The sequence below is a fragment of the Eschscholzia californica genome, unplaced genomic scaffold (assembly GCF_041429995.1).
Source record: "Eschscholzia californica isolate CP2 unplaced genomic scaffold, dmEscCali1.0.p SCAF_1, whole genome shotgun sequence".
Taxonomy (NCBI): domain Eukaryota; kingdom Viridiplantae; phylum Streptophyta; class Magnoliopsida; order Ranunculales; family Papaveraceae; genus Eschscholzia; species Eschscholzia californica.
This window is the reverse complement of record NW_028238198.1, coordinates 2,934,646-2,958,309: the sequence shown is the minus strand read 5'-3', so window position 1 is coordinate 2,958,309 and position 23,664 is coordinate 2,934,646. Positions and strand designations below refer to the sequence as shown.

General features: G+C 36.4%; 4 protein-coding genes and 1 long non-coding RNA gene across 6 annotated transcripts; 3 read left to right on the top strand and 2 right to left on the bottom strand.

Moving 5' to 3' along the window:
• Positions 1 to 391: 391 nt before the first annotated feature.
• Positions 392 to 3,432, top strand: CM3 (chorismate mutase 3). Its single transcript, XM_086635713.1, has 6 exons — positions 392 to 645; positions 1,247 to 1,469; positions 1,560 to 1,646; positions 2,128 to 2,271; positions 2,820 to 2,912; positions 3,022 to 3,432. Exons 1-6 carry the CDS (start codon positions 464 to 466, stop codon positions 3,256 to 3,258), a joined length of 966 nt encoding a protein of 321 aa, XP_086491839.1. The 5' UTR covers positions 392 to 463; the 3' UTR covers positions 3,259 to 3,432.
• A 3,611-nt stretch (positions 3,433 to 7,043) lies between these two features.
• Positions 7,044 to 11,332, bottom strand: RRG (sporulation protein (DUF155)). The gene is made up of 7 exons (XM_086635703.1): positions 10,880 to 11,332; positions 9,449 to 9,560; positions 8,759 to 8,918; positions 8,498 to 8,646; positions 7,866 to 8,017; positions 7,667 to 7,781; positions 7,044 to 7,341 (listed from the first exon to the last, which is right to left on the bottom strand). Exons 1-7 carry the CDS (start codon positions 11,194 to 11,196, stop codon positions 7,210 to 7,212), a joined length of 1,137 nt encoding a protein of 378 aa, XP_086491829.1. The 5' UTR covers positions 11,197 to 11,332; the 3' UTR covers positions 7,044 to 7,209.
• A 769-nt stretch (positions 11,333 to 12,101) lies between these two features.
• LOC147563229 (cell division topological specificity factor homolog, chloroplastic-like) lies at positions 12,102 to 14,053 on the top strand. The gene is made up of 2 exons (XM_086635696.1): positions 12,102 to 12,344; positions 13,386 to 14,053. The coding sequence occupies exons 1-2, from the start codon at positions 12,258 to 12,260 to the stop codon at positions 13,938 to 13,940; spliced, it is 642 nt and encodes a 213-aa protein (XP_086491822.1). The 5' UTR covers positions 12,102 to 12,257; the 3' UTR covers positions 13,941 to 14,053.
• A 1,064-nt stretch (positions 14,054 to 15,117) lies between these two features.
• LOC147563228 (Transducin/WD40 repeat-like superfamily protein) lies at positions 15,118 to 19,458 on the top strand. 2 transcript variants are annotated; one of them, XM_086635690.1, is made up of 9 exons: positions 15,118 to 15,468; positions 15,550 to 15,680; positions 16,832 to 16,897; positions 17,430 to 17,678; positions 18,083 to 18,155; positions 18,293 to 18,373; positions 18,478 to 18,559; positions 18,721 to 18,821; positions 19,064 to 19,458. In XM_086635690.1, the coding sequence occupies exons 2-9, from the start codon at positions 15,635 to 15,637 to the stop codon at positions 19,146 to 19,148; spliced, it is 783 nt and encodes a 260-aa protein (XP_086491816.1). In that variant the 5' UTR covers positions 15,118 to 15,468; positions 15,550 to 15,634; the 3' UTR covers positions 19,149 to 19,458. The 2 variants fall into 2 exon arrangements, with proteins under 2 accessions (XP_086491816.1, XP_086491813.1); XM_086635687.1 differs by having other exon boundaries at positions 15,142 to 15,468; positions 16,815 to 16,897.
• A 972-nt stretch (positions 19,459 to 20,430) lies between these two features.
• On the bottom strand, positions 20,431 to 21,618 carry LOC147563227 (uncharacterized). The gene is made up of 2 exons (XR_015236390.1): positions 20,963 to 21,618; positions 20,431 to 20,903 (listed from the first exon to the last, which is right to left on the bottom strand). It is a non-coding gene; the product is annotated as an uncharacterized LOC147563227 (long non-coding RNA).
• Positions 21,619 to 23,664: the final 2,046 nt, after the last annotated feature.

Genomic DNA, 23,664 nt, shown 5'->3' with positions numbered 1-23,664 from the left:
CTTCGGCTGACACTTAAATTTTAAACGAAGTATGCACGCGCCGAAGTATACATGCGCCCTAGTTGTATTATATCTAGGATGTTACAGACTTGACAATATTCGTACACATCCATATCTATGTGGCTACTTTGTCTCTGTTAGATTTTTAGGTCATTTTAAGTTTCCATAAACCATCCTCCAATAAATGTCACAAATCAACCTTCTCATGGTGAGATGGTCAACAAAAGTCAAAGATAGAGTCAAAATACAGGATCTTTTAAGTTCACCTACCCATCCACGTTGGTCCAATTATATTGCACCACGTTTCATATCACGTGCTAAATTACAACACGCACGTGAGAAAACCATGGGTACTTTTGTAATTACAACATACCTTTTTAGTTTTATTGCCCACTGGTTTCTTCTTCCTTCTCCTGTTTCTGTGTGTTCTTCTTGTTTCTTCTTCTCTTTCCGTCACCAAAAAATGGAGGTAAAGCTCTTAAAAATGGCTTCCCCTACCATTTCAAATTGTCATATCCTTAAATCCTCAAGACCCATTTCTATTTTCCCTTCAAATATTAAGCAGAATCATGGGTTTAGATTAAATCAGTCAGTTTCAGCAAGAAAATTCATTCCAACTCTTAAAGCTTCTGCTAGTTCATCAAGGTATGCAAAAAGTTTCATTTTTTTTTTACTTCAAAATTTCATCTTTTTCTTACCCTCTTTTTTGGCTTGAAAAATCCATTAATGGGTATCATGTAAATTTCTGAAATTGGGATTTCTTGTATGAGTTATAGATTGATTAATGTGGGTTTAAGACAAAATTACAAGATCAACAAAATGGGGTATCATAGTTTTACTGATTCTCTTTGTGGCACACTTGCATGTTTGAAATTTGAGTTTATTATATTGTAGTTCAAAGTTGTTAACAAACTATGAAGATTGTATAAAATGGTCAAATTTTGGAACAAGTTTTAAACTCAATTTGCCTATCAGAGTTTTCATGTAATCTACGCATATTTAAACATGAAAATTTCCAAAATTGGGGAAGACATAATTTTCACTATCAAAATGCTAGAAAGGAATTATTTTTCGTTACTTATAGAAAATTGATTTGAGTAGCAAATTGAACATTGATTTTCATTGAAATGTGGTGAGATCCATGAGGTTTAGTCCCACATTACTAATTGAAAAGGAACAATAAGTTGAATGTTTTTTGAAACTCATTTGTTATTCATGTTTTGACATAAGTTTTTTTTGTGTATAGCTTGGAGAAAAAAGAAAGAATAGATGAGAGTGAAACCTTGACATTGGATAGTATAAGATATTCTTTGATTCGTCAAGAAGATAGTATAATATTTAGCTTGCTAGAAAGGGCTCAGCATTGTTATAATCCTGATACATACAACTATGATGCTTTTGATATGGATGGTTTTCATGGTTCCTTGGTTGAGTACATGGTTAGGGAAACTGAGAAACTTCATGCACAGGTAAATGATACAGCTATAGAAAACTCGGAAGGAAAAATGTTTAGATTGAATTTGATTCAGATACTTTTTTGTTTTTTGCTTTTAAATTAGGTGGGAAGATATAAAAGTCCAGATGAACATCCTTTCTTTCCTGAAGGCTTGCCTGAGCCATTGTTACCACCTATGCAATATCCACAGGTATGGATTTCTTGCTTTCGCTTGGAAAAGTGCTTTTATATGATCTAGTAGTCACTGAGAACTGGTGCTTTTCTGGTTTGCCCAAAATCAAATTGGCGCTGTACTTACCTACCCACATATGGTATCAGAGTAAGAGTGCTCAATCCTAAGAGTGGTGCGAAGGGTGTGCAAGGAACTCCACATGTGAGTGATACGTGTGTGAGATCACGCTTAGTCCCACGTTGCTTAGGTGACTGCTCAGGTCCAGGGTATAGTGCGAGCCTAGTACCTACTACCTCGGATGTCAATGGGTTATGTGTGGGATTGTGGGAGCTCATGCCAGGAATACAACCCTGGGGGACACTATCGGGGCATTTTGGCGATAATATGGACATGTCACCCATGTATGGGTCGGACTCAGTCTGTGGGTTTTCTTTGGTATTGCTCTAGCAATTTTTATCTAACTTGGTTCTTTGATTTGTTCGTCTTTCTATCAATTCAGGTTTTGCATCCTATTGCCGATTCTATAAACATCAACAGAAAGATTTGGGATATGTATTTCACCAATCTTCTACCTAGGTTGGTTAAAGAAGGAGATGATGGCAACTCTGGATCAACTGCTGTTTGCGACACAATATGTCTCCAGGTCTGTGATCTATGTTAAACTCTTCATCGATTTTAAGCCGATTTAAGCAAAATTACATTTAAAAGTACCTTGCTTGTATACATGCTTGAACTCTCTCTGTCTGCCTCTCAAGATTAATCTTGTCAGAGGTGATCATGTTGAAAATGGGGTTGGCTAGCTAGCTAGGGCAACTTAGGCAATGGACTGCATCACTCAATCTAGATTTTTGTGTTCAATACTTAAATGTTTTTTTTTGGAATGGTGATTACGATATGCAAGATGGTAGAAGTAAATATCACTAATCCTTATGAAACGATAATGGAAGTACGTCATGGTCGCCTAGGCAAGCCGAGAGGGTCACCTCTTTGACTAGGAGAGCCGGGAGGCTCACATCCTCACCTTGTGGGTCCACCTTGTTTTACTAGATTATCATCAAAGAAGTCTTTATGTCCATAAAAATTTACTTGTCATGTGTGAATTTTACTTGTGAAAAACTTATGTTCTTTGCGGAGAGAGTTCCCTCACTTGTCATTGTACTATCTTTTACGGGTTCTTTATTGTGGTTGTAGGTACTTTCGAAAAGAATCCATTACGGTAAATATGTTGCAGAGGCAAAATTTCGAGCAGCCTCTACCTTATATGAGGCTGCCATTAGAGAACAAGTACATATTCTTCTCTTGCTAAATTGAGTTTTTGTTCTTCTTACTTCCTTGTTAAATTCCGCTCTAATGTTAAATTTATACTTCTTTGAATATATTGGTCTATCTGTAGGATTCGGCGAAGTTATTGCAACTACTGACATATGAGACAGTCGAAGCGGCAATCAAGAGAAGAGTCGAGATGAAAACCAGAACCTATGGGCAGGAAGTAAGCTTAATTGAAGAGAATGATGGAGCCGACCCAGTATACAAAATCAGGCCTAGCTTGGTTGCTGATTTATATGGAGACTGGATTATGCCTTTGACAAAGGAAGTCCAAATACAATACTTATTAAGAAGGTTGGATTGACCCGAAAAAAAGAAAGCGATTTTCATATAATCCTCGAGGTAAGAGATTTCTTGTCAAATATGATAACCCTTGACTAAAAACACCATTGATTAAATTTTAGATGGATTTGTATTATGCAATTGTGACATATAGTATGGTTTGAAGATTAACAAATGAGATGGAATTTAACTTTCATTATGTTCTTGATATATTTTCGAGTCTCGAAGGAATTGAGACATCTTCACTCAAACCCACCCACTCACACACATTACATTAGTTGAATCATATAATGCAGTCAGGTGAATCTGGTGAAAAGTAACATAGTATATCTCTTGAAATTTGAAGGAGTTTAATGACCACCTTATTCATATTCGTTAAGGCGAGTACATCGACAGGATTAGGAGCTTCATCATTATGATCATCACGATCATCAATAGGATCCACCACGACTCGATTAATAGAATTGTCACAATCATTTATATTGTCAATGGCAGTTTCTATGAACAAATCCATATCCATATAATCTTCATCATCTTTATTTTCATCGAAATCGTCGTTATCATCTTCGTCATCATCATTAGTAAAACTATTAGTAGCATTATGAAGAGAATCAATAGATTCTTCGTATTTATGCATGCATAAATTCATGATTCTTCCAGTATAACTCAGATTAGTTTCATCATTGTATCTAATAATCCTATCTTGAATGTAATCCAAAACATTCGACGCGTTTACTTTAGCAAGATGAGTGGAAAGAATTAGTAGCTCTTTCTCATCTTGGAAGGTTCGATGATCTGGTCTCAAAGAAGAGATACAAAGATCACGAAAACGAGTATGGTTACAGGTCTCTTCCACAAAAGCAAAACCACCAGCACCACCATAGACACCCCGGTCGACCTCTGACATGGTCGACTCGGACGAGTTTGCGGCATAGGATTGATAAGAGAAGAAGGAAGTGAAAACAAGAAGAACAAGGAAGGGGAAATGGTGAAGGATTGCCATGAGATACTTGCCTTTACTTGTTTACTATTTCAAAAGGATGAGAATGTTAAATCTATAATGGATGTTAAATTTTCTTTTCTCACATACTCTCTCTTTACATGGTTATATTAGTATAAATTTGTAGTTAGCAACTATAATCTTTTCATGACCAGAGTGATTTTCTCTTTACCTTATTGCATGATTTCATTCTTTTCTTTTCTTTTTCCAATATTTTAATTTCTTTTCCTAATCGATATATTAGGATAAGAATTTTGGGCATGCTTGGCGTGCCGAATGAAGATATGAAATGCATTACTAGAAATTGCAATTACTAAAAATCACATTACAGGGTTGCTATTCATAGTAAAGGCATTTATTTCTAGCGCGCCAATCGTTGTCTTATTGCAAAATATCACTAGTACAATTAGAATGTGTTGAGTCTCTTGATGTGACTAGTTTACATGCATATAACTTTTTTTTTTTGTTGAGATAGTTTACATGCATATAATCTACTAGGTTTCAACTTTTAACGTCCGAGTTTACTCTTAGATTTATTGAGTGGTAGCATCTGTCTCTCGATTGAAGAGATTAGTGTTTGAATCTTACAGTTTCTTGAAAGTATTGTCCAACTGAGGGAAAGAAAGGCGAGAAGAATCCTTCATAATTAGCTGCATTTGTTTCCGATATTGCTCCTAATTTCTTTAATGAATAAATGAAGAATTTTTAGTTCCTTTGGTGGTAATTTTTTTTTTCTCTTACATGCTTATTTTGAACTTCGATTAGGTAGACATGTTCTAAAGACATGACTAAGGAATTTACGAGCTGTTTCAAGCAACCCGACTAATTTACACTATAAAAACTCGAGTTAGTGATATGGAGAAGTAAATCTGTGACATATTTAGATTCGGTTAAGTTGAATTTTAGTCTCAAACTAAAAAAAACAGAAAAAATTTATACTTCCTCCATTTGCATTTTCCAAAAAAATGTAAATGTTGAGATTAATATATAATTTCAAAATCTCCAAGATATCTAACTTGTGGTTCACAATCTAGTTGTGAATTTAATTTATTCATGTGCTCTGGACTTATATGTTTGTTTAAAATTTGGTTAACGAACAGAAGTCTTCGATTATCTTGAACATGTATATTCATTTGGTGAATGGGAAGTGAACAAAAGACAAAACACGAAATAAATTGTATACAAGTAAGATTATTTCCAATAACCAAGTTTTATTAATCTCATAAACCAAAGGAATGCAAGTAGAACAAGAAGCATTTATCCAACACTAGTCTCCACTTTTGTATGTCTTTTATTGTCGTCAAAAGTATATCCTGAATAGTCCCACATGAAATTGTCCGTCGTCCGAAGAGAACACAGAAGACTATACTTTGCCCCGTCTAAATTCTCTTCAACGATAGTGTGGAATGAACTTTTCCGATTAATCTAGTTTAGTTTTACATTGGTTTTACAATTCAAAAAAATTACTCCCACCCATAACTATATATGCTATGAAAAAAGAGAAAATTTGTCATATCATCTAGGACTAGGATGCTCTATGGTGGCAAGCATTTGGTGACAAACAACAAATAATGTCTTGTGAAATTTTAAGTAGATGAGACATATTCACATTCATAGTCTTTAATGTTGGAGGAAGTTGTTCTTTCACCCTTACTACTACTACTATATCTTCATTTCCACCATCACCATCATCATGTACACCATCAACATTATTAACATCATCATCTTCATAGCCATTACCATCCTCATCATCATCATATTCATTACCATCAAAAGCATCTCTATAACTACAACGCTCCATACTAACAATAGCATCATCTAACTCATGGTATGCTCTACCATAATCAGGTTCTTCATCATCCATTATACCTCCTGAAATAGCTTCCATTGCTAATTGAATCTCAAATGTTGAATCTATATATTCAACTCTACAAAATTCAACTCTAGTTATATTAAATGTAGTGTTGTTATTACTATTGTAGTAGTTTTCGAGCATATTATCGATATAACTCGAAATATGAGTAGCATTGTTCATAACAAGATCTAAAGATATACTAAGTAAGCCCTTTAAATCATTTGTATGAAGACTTCTTGAATCCAATTTTAACGATGAAATGCAAAGATTTTCGAATCTTGTGTGTCTACAAGACTCTTCAAGAAAACTAGTTTCGGACAGACCAGGCGAGGCGTCGGATAGATGGAGATGGAAGTTGAAGAAGGTAAAGGAGATGAAAATAAAAGAATGCAAGAATGCTAGAAGAGTTTTTTCAATATGGGTTCTCATATTTTCCCTTCTCTAGTTCTCTTTACTCTTTCCTGTCATTTGCTACTTCAATGTTTATATAGGTTATATGTTAGATATTGTAAGAACATCTTTATGTGACCCGTAGTGTTTTTTTTAATAATTAGGCAGATCATGATCTTTAGGATTTCATCTTGATCTTTGAGATAATATGATTATATGATTTGATTTTGACCCAGTACTTGTTTCATATGGGATGTCTAGACGATGGGCTGTTTCAACCTCATCTGTTGACACCATGGTTTCAATCCAATCTATCGGACGGTGCCAGTTCGTTTTTCATGTGAAAGATGTGCAGGTACAGACAGAGAGCCCATTTGTACATTTAATCTCCCTCTTACATCACTATATAGTAACTATTCACGGAAAATTAAGATAGATATAACATTACAGAAAATGGGGAAGAAGAATCGAAAAAAAAACATTCACTTGTATAGCTTGTTATATAAGTGATTCTTCAAAACTCCTTTTCTACAATAGTTCAATAATTCTATAAGAAAGAAAAGAAGAAAATCAAATTGCATTTAGCCACTTACCTTGACAAATAAATACTGTTACATATCTGATAGCAGCGTTGTCGCAAAAAAAAATGAATGACATCTTCGCCGTTATAAACATTATTTTTCTTCTAAAGAAGTAATCAAAAAAGAAAAAATTGTTCTCTGGTTCAGTCAGGTTGCTGACTCATGAATGATTTCATATATCCCTATCACATTCTCTATGCTTAATAAGAAAATGATGCACCATTCCAGCAGATCTGATCTTCTATTTTGAAGAACTTCTTGAAGAAAATGAATGTTGTGCTGCAAATAATTGAAGGGAAAAATAAAACCCGAATTGAATCAGTCTTCGTTGAGTTTGAATCATCAATAAGGCAACGTCAGAAGTACTTTAGGGACACCAATGCTAATTGTCATAGACCGACATTGTTCAGAGCCTGGGCTATAGGTGCGACACAAAGCTTCGTAAGTGTCAAGGTCTTTTGGGTGGCCTCTTAGAGCCCTTCGAACAAAACCCTATACCCATTGGGCGTGGGTGTGGGTGTAAAAAGCGGGAACAATATCAATAACTGCTAAGGCCTGGGGGGTTACAGCCTTAGAGGCAAAGAGAGAGAGAATGTCATAGTACCTCGACGAACTTCAACTTGAAATCAAGATTCCCAAAACGTTGTGTAACCTCGTACTCTTCTCGCAGGTATTCAAGAATTTGGGCACACTTCGCATCTCTCCAAGCAATTTCTGATCTGTACAAGAAGAAAAAAAGAATGAATAAACCCAGTACAGAAATCAAGAACGAATAAACCCATTATTTGGGAACAAAATTTTACCTATCGAAAAGACCCACTTTGAGAATCACATCTGCTAAATTTGAATTTGCCTTCCCTACAAGTTGAAAGAGCTTCTTCCTTTTCATTGTGAATGTACCCGTCTTCTCCATACCACGATTTATATCTGTGAATTGTTCAACCATGCCATCAACCTGAGAAATTACGACAAATTTTCAGACTGTTTTCAAATCGGGCAACAAATAGTGTTCTCTGAGTTATTTCACAATGACATAAGCATCTCAACATTTCAAGCTATATTGATTTAGGTGTTTCATTTACTCAATGATAAGTAATATCGTAACATACACTATGCCCGAACAGGTCTGAAATAAAACTTAGTTAAGGATCTCTTGAAATGAACTAAAGTTTGTTTTTCTCCCAGTCAGATCTTAAATCTGATTTGGTGTTTGAGTTGACTTGATCACATTTTCAGAATATTTGTTTCTGCCTGACTCGTCTGAGTGACTGTTTCGGGTTAATTTTATTCAGATTCACATGAGTCAGATGAGTCGGATTTAGACGAGGAAGAAAGAACAAATGCCACCTAGTAACATCTTAACTCCATCCCTTGCAAATCAAAACCAAATACTGGCTCTTTCAGAATTATATGTGGAATTCTAAGTGATGACTACCTGTGAGACAAAATAATCTAGGGCAATACTTTGCCCAAGAACACTTCCGATAACCCGTATTCCGTCAGTATCTAGGTTTTTAAGAACAATATAGTCAGGACCTCCTTGCATATCCTCTGCCAACTGTGGTCTTTCTTTTACCGCATAATCTGTAAATATAGAGAACAAAAGGAATCAGACACGATTCATCTTTTAATCCTATGAAAATTGAAATAGTACACATCTTAAGGCACATAAATTTGTATATCCTAGAAGTCTTACCATCCTTTCTCATCTCTTGAAGCAGTCCGGAAGCATGTTTTCTAACGATATCCAGATAACTTTCAACTTCATGATCCTCTATGTTAAACAAGACAGCGGATCCATATTGGAACACAACCATGTAACGACAAGAACTCCCAGTTTCTTCAATTCGGGCGCCCTAATATCATATATGTTATCATTAAACAAAATTTTGGACTGATCATACTATAAACAAGAATGAAGTATTCTTATAAGGAACAAGTAAAATCAACATCAACGAAGACCTCGATTGGTGGGCATAGACTAATGATCCAGAACGTTGAATGTGGATTCAATATTCTGATAAGATCATGAAAAGCTAACATTGGACATGAAAGGATAAGCTGCTACACATTATCCACTCTGGCGTTTTATCAGATGGGTTTCTTACGATGTGTTCTAACTCCTAAGCCATGAATAAGAAATATGGTAAGCTGCCTATTCATAATGCCATTAGCCTCATGAATGAATAGCATTAAGACCCTCTATGAATTCTGGACTCTAGTAATCAAAATGGAAATTCTTTATTTTCTCTTAATCTGTAGACTAAAAAGCATACCTAGACTATACAGAATACAGATAACCATCATTTTACTCACACAATAATATGAATTACCCATAAGAGAAAAATAGCAACATCAAATAGGGATATCGTTCGAACCATCTTACAGTAATATCTGTAGAGAAATCGCAATAACGAAGCGCAATGTAGTTCGGTGCACGAGAAGTGGCAGGGATAACATATCTTGAGTTTTCAGCTTGCATGCTTTTTAAATCGATACTGCCAAAGCCACAGTTGTGAGAGAGCATCCGTAGAGAAAATATAGTGATGGAAAGATAGCAAGTCACAAATTGTAAGCCAGAGAGATAGATAACAAATATATGATAGGAAAGAAAAAAAAAAAGCTAACCAAGACCAAGTTTCAAGACAAAATGCTAAAGAAAGCGTAAAAAACATACAAACATCATAACTGAAGTTAGTGAAGATAAAAAAAAAAAAAGAAATAAAAAAGACGATGAAACTGCAGTAAATGCAAACCATGGTAGCAAAGAACAAGGAAAACAAGCATACACAAGATATCGAAGTTTCTACCTATCTTAAGGGGGAAGAAATGGAACATAAATTGAAGGCTGAATTGAACTTATCCTCTAAACAAATCCTGTATGCAGGCCGAACAAGAAATGAAAACCAAGGCAATAGTCAAATACAAGTTCTGCACAAGTAGGGGTTCTTTCAGATTAACTTGATTTCAGACTTTGAGAACCAGAACAATGGAAGACTGAAATTACCATCTTAAAGGGTGAAGGCCTCCATGAGTTCATTCAGGATAAAGACTTACGACTTAAGATACAAATTCGACCATTACCAGCATTACATCGGAAACCCAAGACTCCGAATTCCATATTGGCAACTAAGACAAGATTATGACTAAAGCGGGTTCGATAAATAAGATCGCCAATGGTAATGCTAAGTCTAGTATTTTATTATCTACCAACTTTCGCAAGCAATTAGTCTGGACTCTGCTAAAGTAGTAGATAGTAGATACTTCTTTCGACCTATATGTCTAGGGTCTCGGAAAAGCTCATTTACTACCAAAAATTTACACTTGGGTCTAATAGCTAAGACCAAATAATGATTAGAGATTGCAGTTTACTTCACAGAAACGTTTTGTCGAAGATTTCCCCAGTACCAATGCCAGGCTCTCAACTTTCTTTTTCATATACAACCACCAACATGGATTCCATTAAAAAAGTTGGATTGAACATATGGTAGTTTAAATTTGAATACTATAAAGAAATTAATGTTATTAATTGAACTTCTCATGTTTCGTCTTCTAGATTCAAATTTGATTTAGTTTGCTTTTGCTTCACGTTTGTTAATATGGAAACTGAATCAAACTAAAATATACTCAACCAAATCTAATTAATTGAAGAACACCCACAATCCAGGAAGCCCTAAAACCTAAAAAAATTACAAAAACACAACCGACAAATCCAGAGATACCCAGGTAGTAAAAACTCTTGAGGAACAAAACCCATATTACAAAATCAAGAAATATGAAAACCCAGAAACAAATAGAACATAAAGAGAATGAATACCTGGTAGAAAGAAAGTAAGCTTTTACAGGAATCTTCCCTCTTTCTTCTTCTTCTTCCTCCTCTTCTTCCTTAGATTCCAAAACAAACTTCTGCTTGAAATCATGATCCCCAACATTGAAATCTTGGTCATAATCATTGGTTGGACATGGATTTGCAGAAATAAATCTAACCCCTAATCCAATCCTTGAAAACGGCGGGAAGGAATGGGTAGGTTTGATTAGTAGTTTATTATGATGGGTAGAGAGAGAAAATAAAGATGGGGATTTTGATTTAGTGATTATGTGTTTAAGGAGAATGGAAGCTTTCCATCTCCCCATTCACTCTCAAATCTTCTTTATTAGCAGAGAGACAGAGAGAAAAAGTGTTCTTCCTGTTTTTCTATTTTCATCTAACAACAAGTTTTACCTATTTGCCGGCAACTATCTGGGGCTATCCTTTTTTTTATTATCCTGCGTAGTATATTATCAAATCCTTTCTTATATATAGAGTAGGATGTTTTGGGACATTCAAAATAGTTAGGGGCACATAAGACTTTTGTTTTTGGTCCCTCATTTCTCTTATTCATCTTCCTTCACAACGTCACCACCACCAACCCCGTCCATTGAGAGTTATGTGAAACACTCTGTAGAGTTTCTTTTGAAAACACGAAAACTTCTTGAAACGCGAAAGAGGATAGGGAGAGGGGAAAGAGCAAGAGATGGAGACGGAAAAGAGACGAAGGATAAGTGGTGGATGGTGGGTGTAGTGGCGAAGTAAAATAGATGAATGATGGAGATAAAAATATACTTTTATAGTTGTAGGGGTTTCAAATAACTTCATGTGTCCATGACTCTCATGTCTTTCGTCAACCACCTTTTGGTGCAACGGTTGGACACTTAAGCTCATGAGGTCATGGGATCGAGTATCGATAGAAGCAGTTTGCCATCAAGGTTTATCCTATGTAATTTAAGATATAAATAATGTATAATTCGTCAGGCTTTAAACCTCTTTGTCGTTGGACTTTAAGCTTCTTTCATTCTTAGTTTAAATTAGGCGGCAGTGAAATAAAAAAGAACAATAAATGAAAAAAAAGGTGATGGTTGTTGTTGTGGTGGTGGTGGTCAAGGCGTTAGCGAAATGAAAAAGATGAAGATGTTGGGAGATCTAGTACAACCAATAACAAGTTCAAAACATAGTCCTTCCTTTCTATTGGTCAAATAAAATAGCTAGAAGAATGACGACATTAACCTTATATCTTTCGTCAAACCTTAAATTACAGTAGAGAGAGAGAGAGAAAGAGGGAAAATGAGGGTTAGAGACAAAGAGGGAAATTGAGGGTTAGAGAGAGAAAGAGAGGGTAAATTGACTGAGAATTTGTTTTTGTTACAGAGAAGAAAGAATGAAAATTGCTAGTGATTTGAGGGTTTCTACCTCTTTTGCTTCATACCCTAAGCATCCCCCACGACACTCTCCTATCAATTCCAAGGTTAGTTTGTTTACTTCTTACTGTAATTCAAATCAATTAGAACTGTAATTAATGGGTACTTGTTTTTTCTGCCATCTTGTATGAGTATCTAATCACAGGCTATAATCTTTGGTTATGATGCTAATGATGGCTACCTATACCCTTCATTAAGAGTTGAAATTTTGTTTAGACATGATTATTTAACTACAAAAGTGTAGAGATTAGCAGCATTTTTTACTATAGCCCATGATTTGTGAGTCGGTAACAAAGATCGATAATGCCAAATACCATCGGCTAGAGTGGTCAAGAACTTTGTTTCTGACCTAAAGGTTTGGGCTTTAAGGCGTTTTGGGTTCAGACTTCCTTAAAAAGTTTGTTGACCTATACAAAAGAACGGTCGATATCTAAAACATTTTCCTTATGGTACCAATAAATCCATATTACTTTATAGCTAGTATCCTCGTGCTTTTTGTCGCATTTGTTATCATCCTATATGCATATTAGCGTGTAGAATTAGGAGTGGCATTATTCCCTATTCGTCACTCTTTATTGACCTAAATTTTTGTTGTTTCAAACTTGTGTTTTAGTATTTCGGTCTATACTTGTTAGTGACATCAAAAGCTTCCCTTCGTCATCACGAGATGGAAGGTTCTTAGCCGAATAAGATTTCATTTACCATACTTTTGTTTTCTTTCTCCTTGTGATTTTAATCATCAAAGACTCTTATTTGTCATATAAAGCTTGGTTGAATTCTGCGTAACGAATATATATTCATGCAAATACCATTCCTACTCCCTTCCACGTATATAATGCAAAACTCAAGAGAATAACGTTTTCGTATTTTAGGTAGTTCTTAGGGGTTTCAAGGTTGTGGGTAGCTTTAGATGTATTTCAAAATGAAGAAGAATGCTTATGGTGGTAGTTGTGATATCTTCATGGTAGGGTTCTTTGTTGACAACGAGTTGAAGTTGAAATACTGGACGAAATTTTTGTTAGATCTTGTTTCTATTGAATGTTTTGGTTTGTTGAACCAAAATAGTAAATTTTATTGAATTACTGCAGGTAGGATTCTATGATTTTCAGACTAGAAGGTCTGGCATTTCGGAGACCAACCATCTTCGACGATCTTTCAGAATTACAGGAGAAAACAAGCTCTCTCGAGAACCCGTAATTCAAGAAGTCGAGAATTTACTCTTCAAAGCCATTAACATGAGCTTCTCCGACCGTTTAAACTTAGCTTGGAAGGTTCTATTCCCACCATTAACAGCATCAAAGAAGATGAAATCCAATGCAAATATCGCCAAACAACGTTTGAAAATGATTCTCTTCTCTGATCGATGTGCAGTAAGTGAAGAAGCAAAAGAGAAGATTATAAGCAATGTCATTTGTGTTTTATCTGATTTTGTGATAATCGATTCACAAGATAAAGTTCAACTTAGTGTGTCAACAGATCCTGATCATGGAACTATTTGCTCTGTTATTGTTCCTGTTCGACGAGTCAGACCTGAGTATCAAGAAAAGGATGAAGCTGGTATGATAACAAATGTTGAGTATAAAGATACTGGGGAAAGTTCGGGTTGTGTTGATGTCACGTTCGATTTCTTCATTCCTGATTAGAGAAGTCTGTAAATTTTAATTCATTATTCTTCTCCTTTGGATTGAAATAGTTGTGTAACTCTTGAGGTATTGTTTGTTTAAGCAAAATAGAAAAGTGTTTGAGCCAGTTTCAACCTTGATATTGTACACTCTGCTTACACCTGCGTAGTCTTCGTATAAAGATGATCTAAGAGTTGTATTTTCTTTTGGTCGAGAATGTCCCGAGTGGATACTGATCAATGAAAATCATCCTTCTACATTTATGTCATTCTTAGTGAGAATTATGGATGAAAATCAAGTCTAGCAGTAGAAGAAGAAAGGCCAGACCCAACCAGTTGGCAGACGCAAGATAGTAATGAGACTATATGTCCCAGTTACGATAAACTTGTACACAAAAACTGCACATTGACTAATCCAACGATAACACGTAAAGACACCCAATTACTAACACGATTGAAACATGATTGTTTGATTAGTAGCTAATTAAATCGATTATTGGAGTATACAAATATTGGTTGATAGTTGGTTCCGCCATTGTTTGAGAGAGCATCTGGAGCCTGGGTTATAGGTGCTTGCTCAAACTTAGTAACTGATCTTTTAGGTGGATTCGTGAAGCCATCGTCAAAAACAAAAGTACATGTTGTGTGTGTCTGCAGATGCTACCAGAAGATGACAACTCGTCTCTTAGGATGGAGTGATAGTCCCACACTTGGCCAACAACCCTTGGTTGGAGTGGTAAGAGGTATAATCTTCCACCTTAGAGGTCAAGGGTTCGAGGCACACGCTGAACAATTCACAAAAAAAGATAGTCCCACACAACTTAGGGAAGTATTCGATGTCCCGGCTATAGCTACATGCCCAAGTTTAATACATGGGGATGCCTTTTGGATGGGTTTTGAATTCGTCAAAAACAAAACTCCTTACTTATTGACTTGGCTTGACTAGGGTCGGAAAAACGGTCCGAGAATCCGAAACCCGACCTTAACCGCCCGATCCGAGGCGACCCGGAGACCGAAGGAGATCCGCCGCGGGTTTACCCGGCCCGAAATTAGAACAACTAAGGTAACCGCCCGATCCGAGGTAATCAGAGACAATATCGATAACAACTAAGGTAACTGACCCAACTAACCTCAACCACGACCAAATTAGAACAAATCACCACAGGGGTTATTGTGTCATTTTCACTTGACTTGGTTCTATACTCAGGGGCGGGAATATATTTGAACTCGAAATTTCTCTCAGTTCCATTACTTTCGTCAAGTGCAGAAATTAGGGCATTCTCTTTCGAATTCAAAAACCTTATTCTCTCAAATTAGGGTTCCTAAGAAGTTCTCTCTTCTGGTTGATCAAGGTACCCAATAACCAAAAGAAACTTTAAATTGGCCAGTGAAATTGATTTTTGAGAGTGGGTCTTAATTAAAAACCCTTAATTTCAGTTCATTGAATTGAAATGAAGGGATCTTGTTTGAAGATAGAAATCAAAGACGCCATTTCTAGAATCCGATTCGCTCCTCATTCAAATAATCTCCTAATCTCATCATGGGATTCTGTAAGTAATTTTGTTAACCCAACACTTTATTTTTCCTTCTTCTTTGATAATTTATCCATTAATGGGAGTTTCGTTTTGCAGAAACTTCGGCTATATGATGTGGATGATTCTGTACTTCGATTTGAATCTTATTTAGAGGTGGCGCTACTTGGTTGTTGTTTCGAACATGAGTCTACTGGTTTCAGCTCAGGGTCTGATTGTTGTATTCGAAGGTATCACACTCATTAATTTACTGAAATAAAATCTTTGTTTACTTGTTAAGGTTTTGTAAGTTTTTCTCTGTCTTGAGGTCTGAATTGATTTGAGTAATATTTCAAAATGTCTGTTTTGTCTGACTCGTGATGTCTGACTTATCCGATTCGCTTATTTGGGTTGATTTTAGTTTTTGGTCCATTTGCCTCAGACGAGTCAAATTGGTCTGATTCAGAGAATGAGGAAAAGGAACACCACCCTTGAAAGTAACCCATCATAGATTTGCTTGGAAACTGTAAGTATAGGAGGCCAATGAACCGTGTGCTAGTTTATGGACATATGAACTATGAAGTATTCCATTTTACGGACTAGGCAAAGCTTGTGTCTTTTGCATTCATGTTACAGTTTTTACGTGTGTTTGATGCATATGACTTGCACATTTTCGTTATGAACTATAACGGTTGGACTAACACCTAAAGTCGAAATTAGTGACTATCAATCGACATTTTTTTTTCTTAGAGGAAAAGTTGAACAATTGGAACTGAAATGTGTTAGGCTGCTTGATGAATTGGAACAGCGGAGTAAGCTCTCTGGCCTTCCTTTCTCCGGCAGTCATTCGTCTCAAAAACTATCACATTCTAATTTACACATTTTGGAAAAGGGCCACTCTTTTCTATGAGGACAGGTAGCTGGCGCCTCCTTCCTGAATTCTTTGATTGAAAGGGCCACTCTTTTCTGTGAATTGGAAAGGGTAGCTCTGGCTGGGCTGGATTAAAGGGAAGAATTGAAGATAGGAAATAGGAGTAGTTCTAAGTTGGCTGGTCGGCCTTGGTGAACCAACCAAGTTGGCTGGTCGGCCTTGGTGAACCAACCAAGTTGGCTGGTCGGCCTTGGTGACAAACCAAGTTCGTCTATACGAGAGTGAGGAAGACATTTCCAACAATCAACTTCCCACTTTTGATGTCCCACGATTCTTAGGAACAACACCGGTTCATATTATTAAAATTGTTAAAGCTGTTACACAAGATATATTTTATTTCCATTAAACATATTTAATGCTGCTTTTCATTGTATTTGCTTACAGTATTTAAATGAGGTTCTCAGTTCCATACTGTCAATTAAAGTTGTGATTTCTTGGTGCTAAATGTTCTTAGGCATGACTTCAATTCAGGGATTGATTTTATGGTTGGCAAGCATGATGATTTAGCAACTTGTGTTGAATATTCCGAGGAAACCTGTAAGTTGCTTGACTACAATACTCTATTCTTTGTTTTGTGTGGTTTCTAAAATGTTAATCTTTTTAGACTTCACTCTAGCTTGAGAGGATTAGATAAAAATTTTGTCTAATGTGGTGGATTCGAATGCTCGACTTGTTATTGTAATTTGCCGACTGTTTTCTTTCTAGGAAGCAGCTCTTTAATTAAACATGTTCTTCCTCTATCAGTATATTCATTCTACTTTTCGATAAAAAATTTATCACATTTACACATTTTGAAAAAAAGTGAAGTTTTCATGAAATTTTTATGAAGTGTACAATCTTAAGGTATTGGATTTGGTGTAAGGGTTTTTTGACACTTCTGACATATAGACTTATTATTGGAGCTTGGCCATTGAAATTTACATAGTTACTACCACATGCATACGAAAACTTATTATACTGTGGTTTCTGCAAATGGAAACCTAGTAGTCTAGAAGTTGATAGTCTAGTTCATGGCATGCTGCTTTTGTACTATTTTAACACTCCTTCATACTGCTTTCTCTTGTTGCAGGCCAAGTAATAACTGCAGGTTTGGACAAAAGAATAATGTCATGGGATGCACGCGGGGGAAAATCTGCTGTGTACTCGAAATCTGTAGATAGAGAAGTGACATCAATAACAATGTGTGGGCTTTATTTATTAGTTGCAATAGGAGCATCAGTTAGTATGTATGATTTACGGAAATTTCAAGGACCGCTGCAAACAGAATCATGTATGGATTATCAAGTAGGATGTCTTCGCTCTTTTCCTAATTGTGAAGGTACCTTTTATCGTTGTTACTGACGTTATTATTTTCCATTTCTTTAACATTGAATCTTCCTTTCGTTTCTAATCATGCTCTTTTAGAAGATGTATTTTTTTCAATCTTTACATCAATGCTTTGTATCAATTGCTTGCATAAGATACACATCTTGAATGAGTTTCCTTGAATTGCAAAGACACGTTTTTATTGCTCCTCCATTTGGTGATTTACACAGTTACTCATTGTTGTAACCTTGTAATTCATATTTATTGAACGGTTTCTGACAAGAACAGATGCTGCCGTTTCTATTAGTTTCCATGTGTTTCTCGGAAATCATGTCCTTTTTTAGTTGTTAAAACAGATGTCGAAGTTATTTAAGCTGCAAAGTTCATTGATGTACGTTTTGTATCTCTTTCATGCAGGCTATGCGTCTGGATCTATTGATGGACGTGTTGCATTGAAATGTCTGGATCCATCTCAGGAAACTGAAAGGAGGTTAGCGAAGGCATGGTTATTTCTCATTAGTTCTACTAGCCATCTGCCAAATACATATTTTTTCTGTCCAATACTTCCTATTCAACCTTCTTTATTTAGAGATCGTGATATGTAATAATAATATGTGGCTATAACAGCTGTATGTTTTGGTGTCATCCAAAATCAAAGAATAGAAGACGGCATCTTTATGCAGTGAACGATATCGTATTTAACCCAAGGTACTCATCTAACATTATCTTCTTTTTGTTATATCATCGTATATAGCCTGTTCGCTGTTATTGACGGTTAAGATTGTCTCATTCATGGGTTTTGTTCAATCCAGCCGCTATGGTGCCTTTGTCACTGGTGATAATGAGGGACATGCTATTATATGGGATGCTCAAAGTAGGAAGAGATTGTTTGAGGTACCCAGTTTTTTGTTGTTTCTCCCGATTTCAAGTCATACTTTAATACACAAAGCTGATTATTTTGGTCATACCAATCAAAGCTGATTGTTTAGTTGGTTTCTAGTATCCCAAGTCGTACTTCTGATTTCTTTTGTTCTTCGTGTCTTCTTTCTTTCTAGTTTCCAAGGTATACCAACAGTGTTGCGTCACTATCATATAACCATGACGGACAACTTTTGGCAGTCGCATCGAGCTACACGTACCAGGAACTCAATGAAAAGTTAGTTCCCTTTCATTATTTCTATGCCTTCTTTTCTTTATTGTTACTTCGGTTTTGATTGTGTTCGTTTATGCGACTTCTTTGCGCGACTTCTTTGGAGTTTTGAGTAAAAATTATGCGGTTTGACACAAGTTGCACATAAAAAACGTCCCGTTTCACATAACCATCTTTAACATTAAGAAACAGTTCAAGTTATTTGTGTGGCTAAGCTCTAATAAGGTAAATATTTGTGTTTGGAACAGAGAAGAACCTCCTCAAATTTTCGTACATGAAATGGATGAGAATCAAATGGAAATAGGATCAACGTCTCGAGGAAGTTCCAAGTAAGGAGTGTCTTAGCATGAACTTCATCTTCAATGAAGGTAATTGGTATTCACAGATCATTATGAGTTGCTTCTTAGTTTCCTAATTCAATTGTGAGGTTGTTGTAAGTTAAAAAAAACTTTAGGTTTTGTTAGAGTTCCAATGTGATTATCAAATTGTAAGATTTCATTATGAGTTTTGAACATGATCTAGGAAGTACTCCATATATTATAGTTTTTTTTTATTTGCCACCCTTTATAATACCCTGGTGAAACTTTTAGTAGACGTGGAAGATCAATTTCGAGTTCAATATATGATCCAACATTTCACGAGAGTTCGATTCAAGTTTAAGGATGATGTTAGTGTATTATAATTCTCATATTGTGTTGTTATTCTTATGAGATGAATCAAATAGAAAATCGTTTATAAAAGTTTTCTGGTGCGTCTCTCCACTCACTTTCATCTTTTTTGTTGGTGTTGACGGAGGGGTTAAGAACCCCAAATCACTAAACTGAATCTTGTTGAGCTCATTTCCATGTCAAATTTTCAGAGCACCTATCAACCCACCCTACTAAATGACATCATAAACTAATACTTCACACAAAATACATAATTTCTCTTTAAAAAAAAAAGAAATACATAACTTCAACTTTGTTATAGGGTGGAATTGTCTGCTTTGACACACCTGGGCCTTACGATTTTAAAAGTCCTAACTAGGGAAGGGTGTTAAACCTCTTAAGAGGAGCACCACACTCCGTCTCGCCACCGATGTGGAATTGTTGTCGCAACACACCCTCCCAAGTAGACATGGTAGCCCAGGAGGCTGGTTCGCATCATCCTATAACTCGTTATCAGCATTATTCACTCTACTGCCAAAGCGAACAGTATCACTAGCAGCCCAGGAGGCTAGTCCGCACCATGTTATAACATGTTATCAACACGATTCGCTCTACTGCGATGTGGTTCTGGGAGGTTGTGTTGTAGGCTTGTACCAACAATCTCACATCGGTGGTGAGACGGAGTGGTGCTCCTCTGAAGAGATTAAACACCCTTCCCTAGTGAGGTCTTTTAAAACCGTGAAGTCCAACTGCGTCAAATTAGACAATATCTTGGGGCCAACAACCCTTGGTTGGAGTGGTAATAAGTATAATTTTCCACTTAGAGGTCAAGGGTTGGAGGCACGCTAAACAATTCTAAAAAAATAAAAATATCTAGGTCGATAAATGGCACGTGCGGAACCAACTTGTATTTTGTTTTTTTTTTTTTTTTTTTTTTTTGAGGGTAAATGTTTAATAAACCAAATGTAATACATCTCTTGAAACAGAGTATTAAAAGTTAACCTTAATGGGTCAAACCACAAACAAATCAAATGTAGGGACTAAACTCCACTCGCCAAAGAATGAGCCAGCTGGTTGCAGTAACGTGGAGTGAATGAAATGTGGACATGGCGGTTTGTGAGTCTCCCACGCAAGTCCTCAATCTCAGCCGTTAAACGCCAAGGTGTCTCCAGGCCGTCGATGGATAAGAGATCCACCAAAACCCTACTGTCCCCCTCCAATATAAACTCCTCTAACCCTAGATCGTCGGCCAAATCTACTCCCAACCGAAACCCTATTAGCTCGCTGTGAAGTGCCGATTTTGGTCTGAATCTCATCTTCTTTGTCCCAATGATTACTCCACTCGAGTCTCTAGCAACCGAAGCTGCTGATGCTCTAGTTTCCATGAACGAGCCATCACAATTTATTTTAATCTTACCTGTAGCTGGAGGGTTCCAATTTTCTGTTCCAGAAGTTAGAGAAAATGATGAGGGATTTGATTCAAAGAGAGATGGAACATACCTGAGTGCCTCTTTCGTATTCCACCAACAGCGACTGAGATCTACTTCTTGATGACGAAAGTGTTTGTTATTCCTCATCTTCCAATATTCCCATATGAGATAAGTGTAAATGAACCAATTACTCCTGTTTTCTTTATCAAGTAGGAGTCTAGCAAGATTTCTAATGACCTCTTCGCCCATATGTTGCAGATCCGAGATCCCTGTTTGTAGTAACAGTTGGTTGAATGTAGGACAAGCCCCGAAAAGGTGATTCAATGTTTCTGGGTCTCCTGAGTTGCATAACAGACAATCTTGAGGTATACTTTGAACCCTTTTTCCTATGTTGGTAAGAGTGGCTATTCCATTATGAACGATTTTCCAAATAAATTGATGAATATTAGGGTTCATTTCTTTAATTTTCCAGAATTCCTTCCATGGAAAATCAATAGCCTCTTGACTTAAAATAGGGAAAGTATTAATCTCTGTATAATAAGACTTAGTGTTGAATTTCCCATTCTCATTTTGGCACCATATTAGTTTATCCCTTCTCGTGCTGTGAGGAATAGTAATTTCTTGGATAGCCTGCACAGTTTCTTGATTAAAGTAAGTGGTTAGAAGATCATGATTCCAACTATTATTCTCTGTGTTTATCAAATCTGCCACCCAGAATACATTATTTGGTAATTCATTTATGATAATGGGGATTTTGTTCACCAAGTTTGGGATCCAAGGGTCTGTTTTTATTTTAACCCTTGTTCCATCTCCTATTTGCCATAAAACATTACGTCTCATGGTGGGTTTAGTGTGTTGAATCGATTTCCAGAGAGGGGATGTCGAAGATGGACTATCCGTAGTCCAAAAGTCATCATTTTTAAAATATTTCGATTTTAGAAGTTTAACCCAAACTGCATTTGCATTTGTTAAGAGTCTCCAAGTCAATTTTGCCACTAAAGACTCATTGGCTAATTGGAGATTCCTAATACCTAATCCACCTTTATGCTTTGGAGAACAAATAATCTCCCATCTAATGAAGTGCATTTTAGTAATGTCATTAGAATGACCCCACCAAAAACTTCTCTCTGCCTTGCTTAGTCTGTTAATGATATGCTTAGGAAGTATTTGATAGCCGAAAGGGTATGTGCAATATGATGACAAAACTGATTTGATAAGGACAGTCTTACCTGTTTGTGTTATGAATTTTTCCTTCCAACCTGCAAGACTCTTATCAAATTTATCTACTAACCATTGATGACTATTTATTCTGTTACCTGGCTTGAGGATTAATGCTCCAAGGTACTTAGCCTGATCTGTCATTAGAGGAGCATTTAGTTGGGAGATGAAAGCTGATTTGATATTATCTTGGACTCCTTTGCTAAAGAACAGAGATGATTTGGTGAAGTTAACTTTTTGGCCCGAGAAATCTGCATAAACTTGCATCATATGTAATATTGAATCTAAATTATGTAAGTTAGCTCTCCCGAAGATAATGAGGTCGTCAGCAAACAGCAAATGTGTAATGCTAGGACTGGACCGATTTATCCTATAACCTGTAAACTGATTATTGATTTCATAATGAGAAATAAGGAGAGAGAGAGACTGCGAGGTAAGGATAAACAGGTAGGGGGACAAGGGGCATCCTTGCCTCAGGCCTCTAGTGGCCTGAAAATCCCCCACTAAATTTCCGTTCAATTTTATATTAAACCTAGCAGTAGTAACACATGACATAATAAGATCTAAGAGGCGGCCAGAAAAACCCGTGGCAATAAGTACTTTTTTAAGAAAACCCCAATTTACTCTGTCATAAGCTTTCGCCATATCCATTTTAAGGGCGAAAGCTCCATTCTTAGCTTTGGATTGACTCATAGAGTGTAATAATTCCTGAGTAATTACGATGTTATCCAAAATATGACGGTTGGGTACAAATGCGTTCTGGGTCCACATTATTGATTCCTCTAAGCAAGGTCGAATTCTATTTGCTATCAATTTAGTGATGAACTTATAAATCGAGTTGCAAAGGGAAATCGGCCTATAGTCTGAGGCCAAACTCGGGTGTTGACACTTGGGGATCAAAGCCAAAGTTGTAAGGTTTAGAGAAGGATCGATGGAACCTGTTTGGAATGCCGATTGGATATATTGAGTAAGTTCGTCCCCTATGATGTCCCAATGTCGCTGGAAAATAAAGTTTGGTAAACCATCTGGCCCCGGGCTTTTTATTGATCCCATCTCCATCACAACATCTTTGATCTCCTCCTTTGTTGGCACCCTCGAGAAGTGGTCCTGATTATAATCCGAGATGACCTTATAAGCATTTAAAATCTCGATTGGCGGATGTCGTACTGGCTCCTCCTGAAATATGTTCTGAAAATGCCCAATAATCTCCTTTGCAATGTCTTCTTCTTTTGTTACTGTCTGCCCCGAATTTGTTTTTATCTGATGGATATAATTTTTCTGTTTTCTAATTGATGCCGCGAGATGGAATGCTTTTGTATTTCTATCTCCGTTTTTAACCCAGTTCGATCGTGCTCTCTGTTCCGCCTTAGTCCGTTGGACTTCCTCCAAGTAGATGATTTGTTCCTGAATAGAGCTTTCAAATGATAGAGAAGAGTCAGTAGGATTAATTGCTTGAATATCCGACAGTCTCTTCCTTAAGATGGCTAGTCTATTTTTAATTAACCCAAACGCCCTTTTACTCCAGAGTTGTATGGAGTTCTTGATAAGTTGAAA

What these genes read in the sequence shown, in the direction of transcription:
- CM3 (XM_086635713.1), top strand. Translation starts at nt 464, where the DNA reads ATGGAGGTAAAGCTCTTAAAAATGGCTTCCCCTACCATTTCAAATTGT. An exon ending in GCTTCTGCTAGTTCATCAAG is followed by an intron (nt 646 to 1,246) that starts GTATGCAAAAAG and finishes TTTTGTGTATAG; the next exon opens with CTTGGAGAAAAAAGAAAGAA. An exon ending in GCGACACAATATGTCTCCAG is followed by an intron (nt 2,272 to 2,819) that starts GTCTGTGATCTA and finishes TTGTGGTTGTAG; the next exon opens with GTACTTTCGAAAAGAATCCA.
- RRG (XM_086635703.1), bottom strand. Translation starts at nt 11,196, where the DNA reads ATGGGGAGATGGAAAGCTTCCATTCTCCTTAAACACATAATCACTAAA. An exon ending in TCAAGAGATGAGAAAGGATG is followed by an intron (nt 8,647 to 8,758) that starts GTAAGACTTCTA and finishes CTATATTTACAG; the next exon opens with ATTATGCGGTAAAAGAAAGA. An exon ending in TCAAGTTGAAGTTCGTCGAG is followed by an intron (nt 7,342 to 7,666) that starts GTACTATGACAT and finishes AATTATTTGCAG; the next exon opens with CACAACATTCATTTTCTTCA.
- LOC147563229 (XM_086635696.1), top strand. Translation starts at nt 12,258, where the DNA reads ATGAAAATTGCTAGTGATTTGAGGGTTTCTACCTCTTTTGCTTCATAC. An exon ending in ACTCTCCTATCAATTCCAAG is followed by an intron (nt 12,345 to 13,385) that starts GTTAGTTTGTTT and finishes GAATTACTGCAG; the next exon opens with GTAGGATTCTATGATTTTCA.
- LOC147563228 (XM_086635687.1), top strand. Translation starts at nt 15,370, where the DNA reads ATGAAGGGATCTTGTTTGAAGATAGAAATCAAAGACGCCATTTCTAGA. An exon ending in TAATCTCATCATGGGATTCT is followed by an intron (nt 15,469 to 15,549) that starts GTAAGTAATTTT and finishes TTCGTTTTGCAG; the next exon opens with AAACTTCGGCTATATGATGT. An exon ending in GATATCGTATTTAACCCAAG is followed by an intron (nt 18,374 to 18,477) that starts GTACTCATCTAA and finishes TGTTCAATCCAG; the next exon opens with CCGCTATGGTGCCTTTGTCA.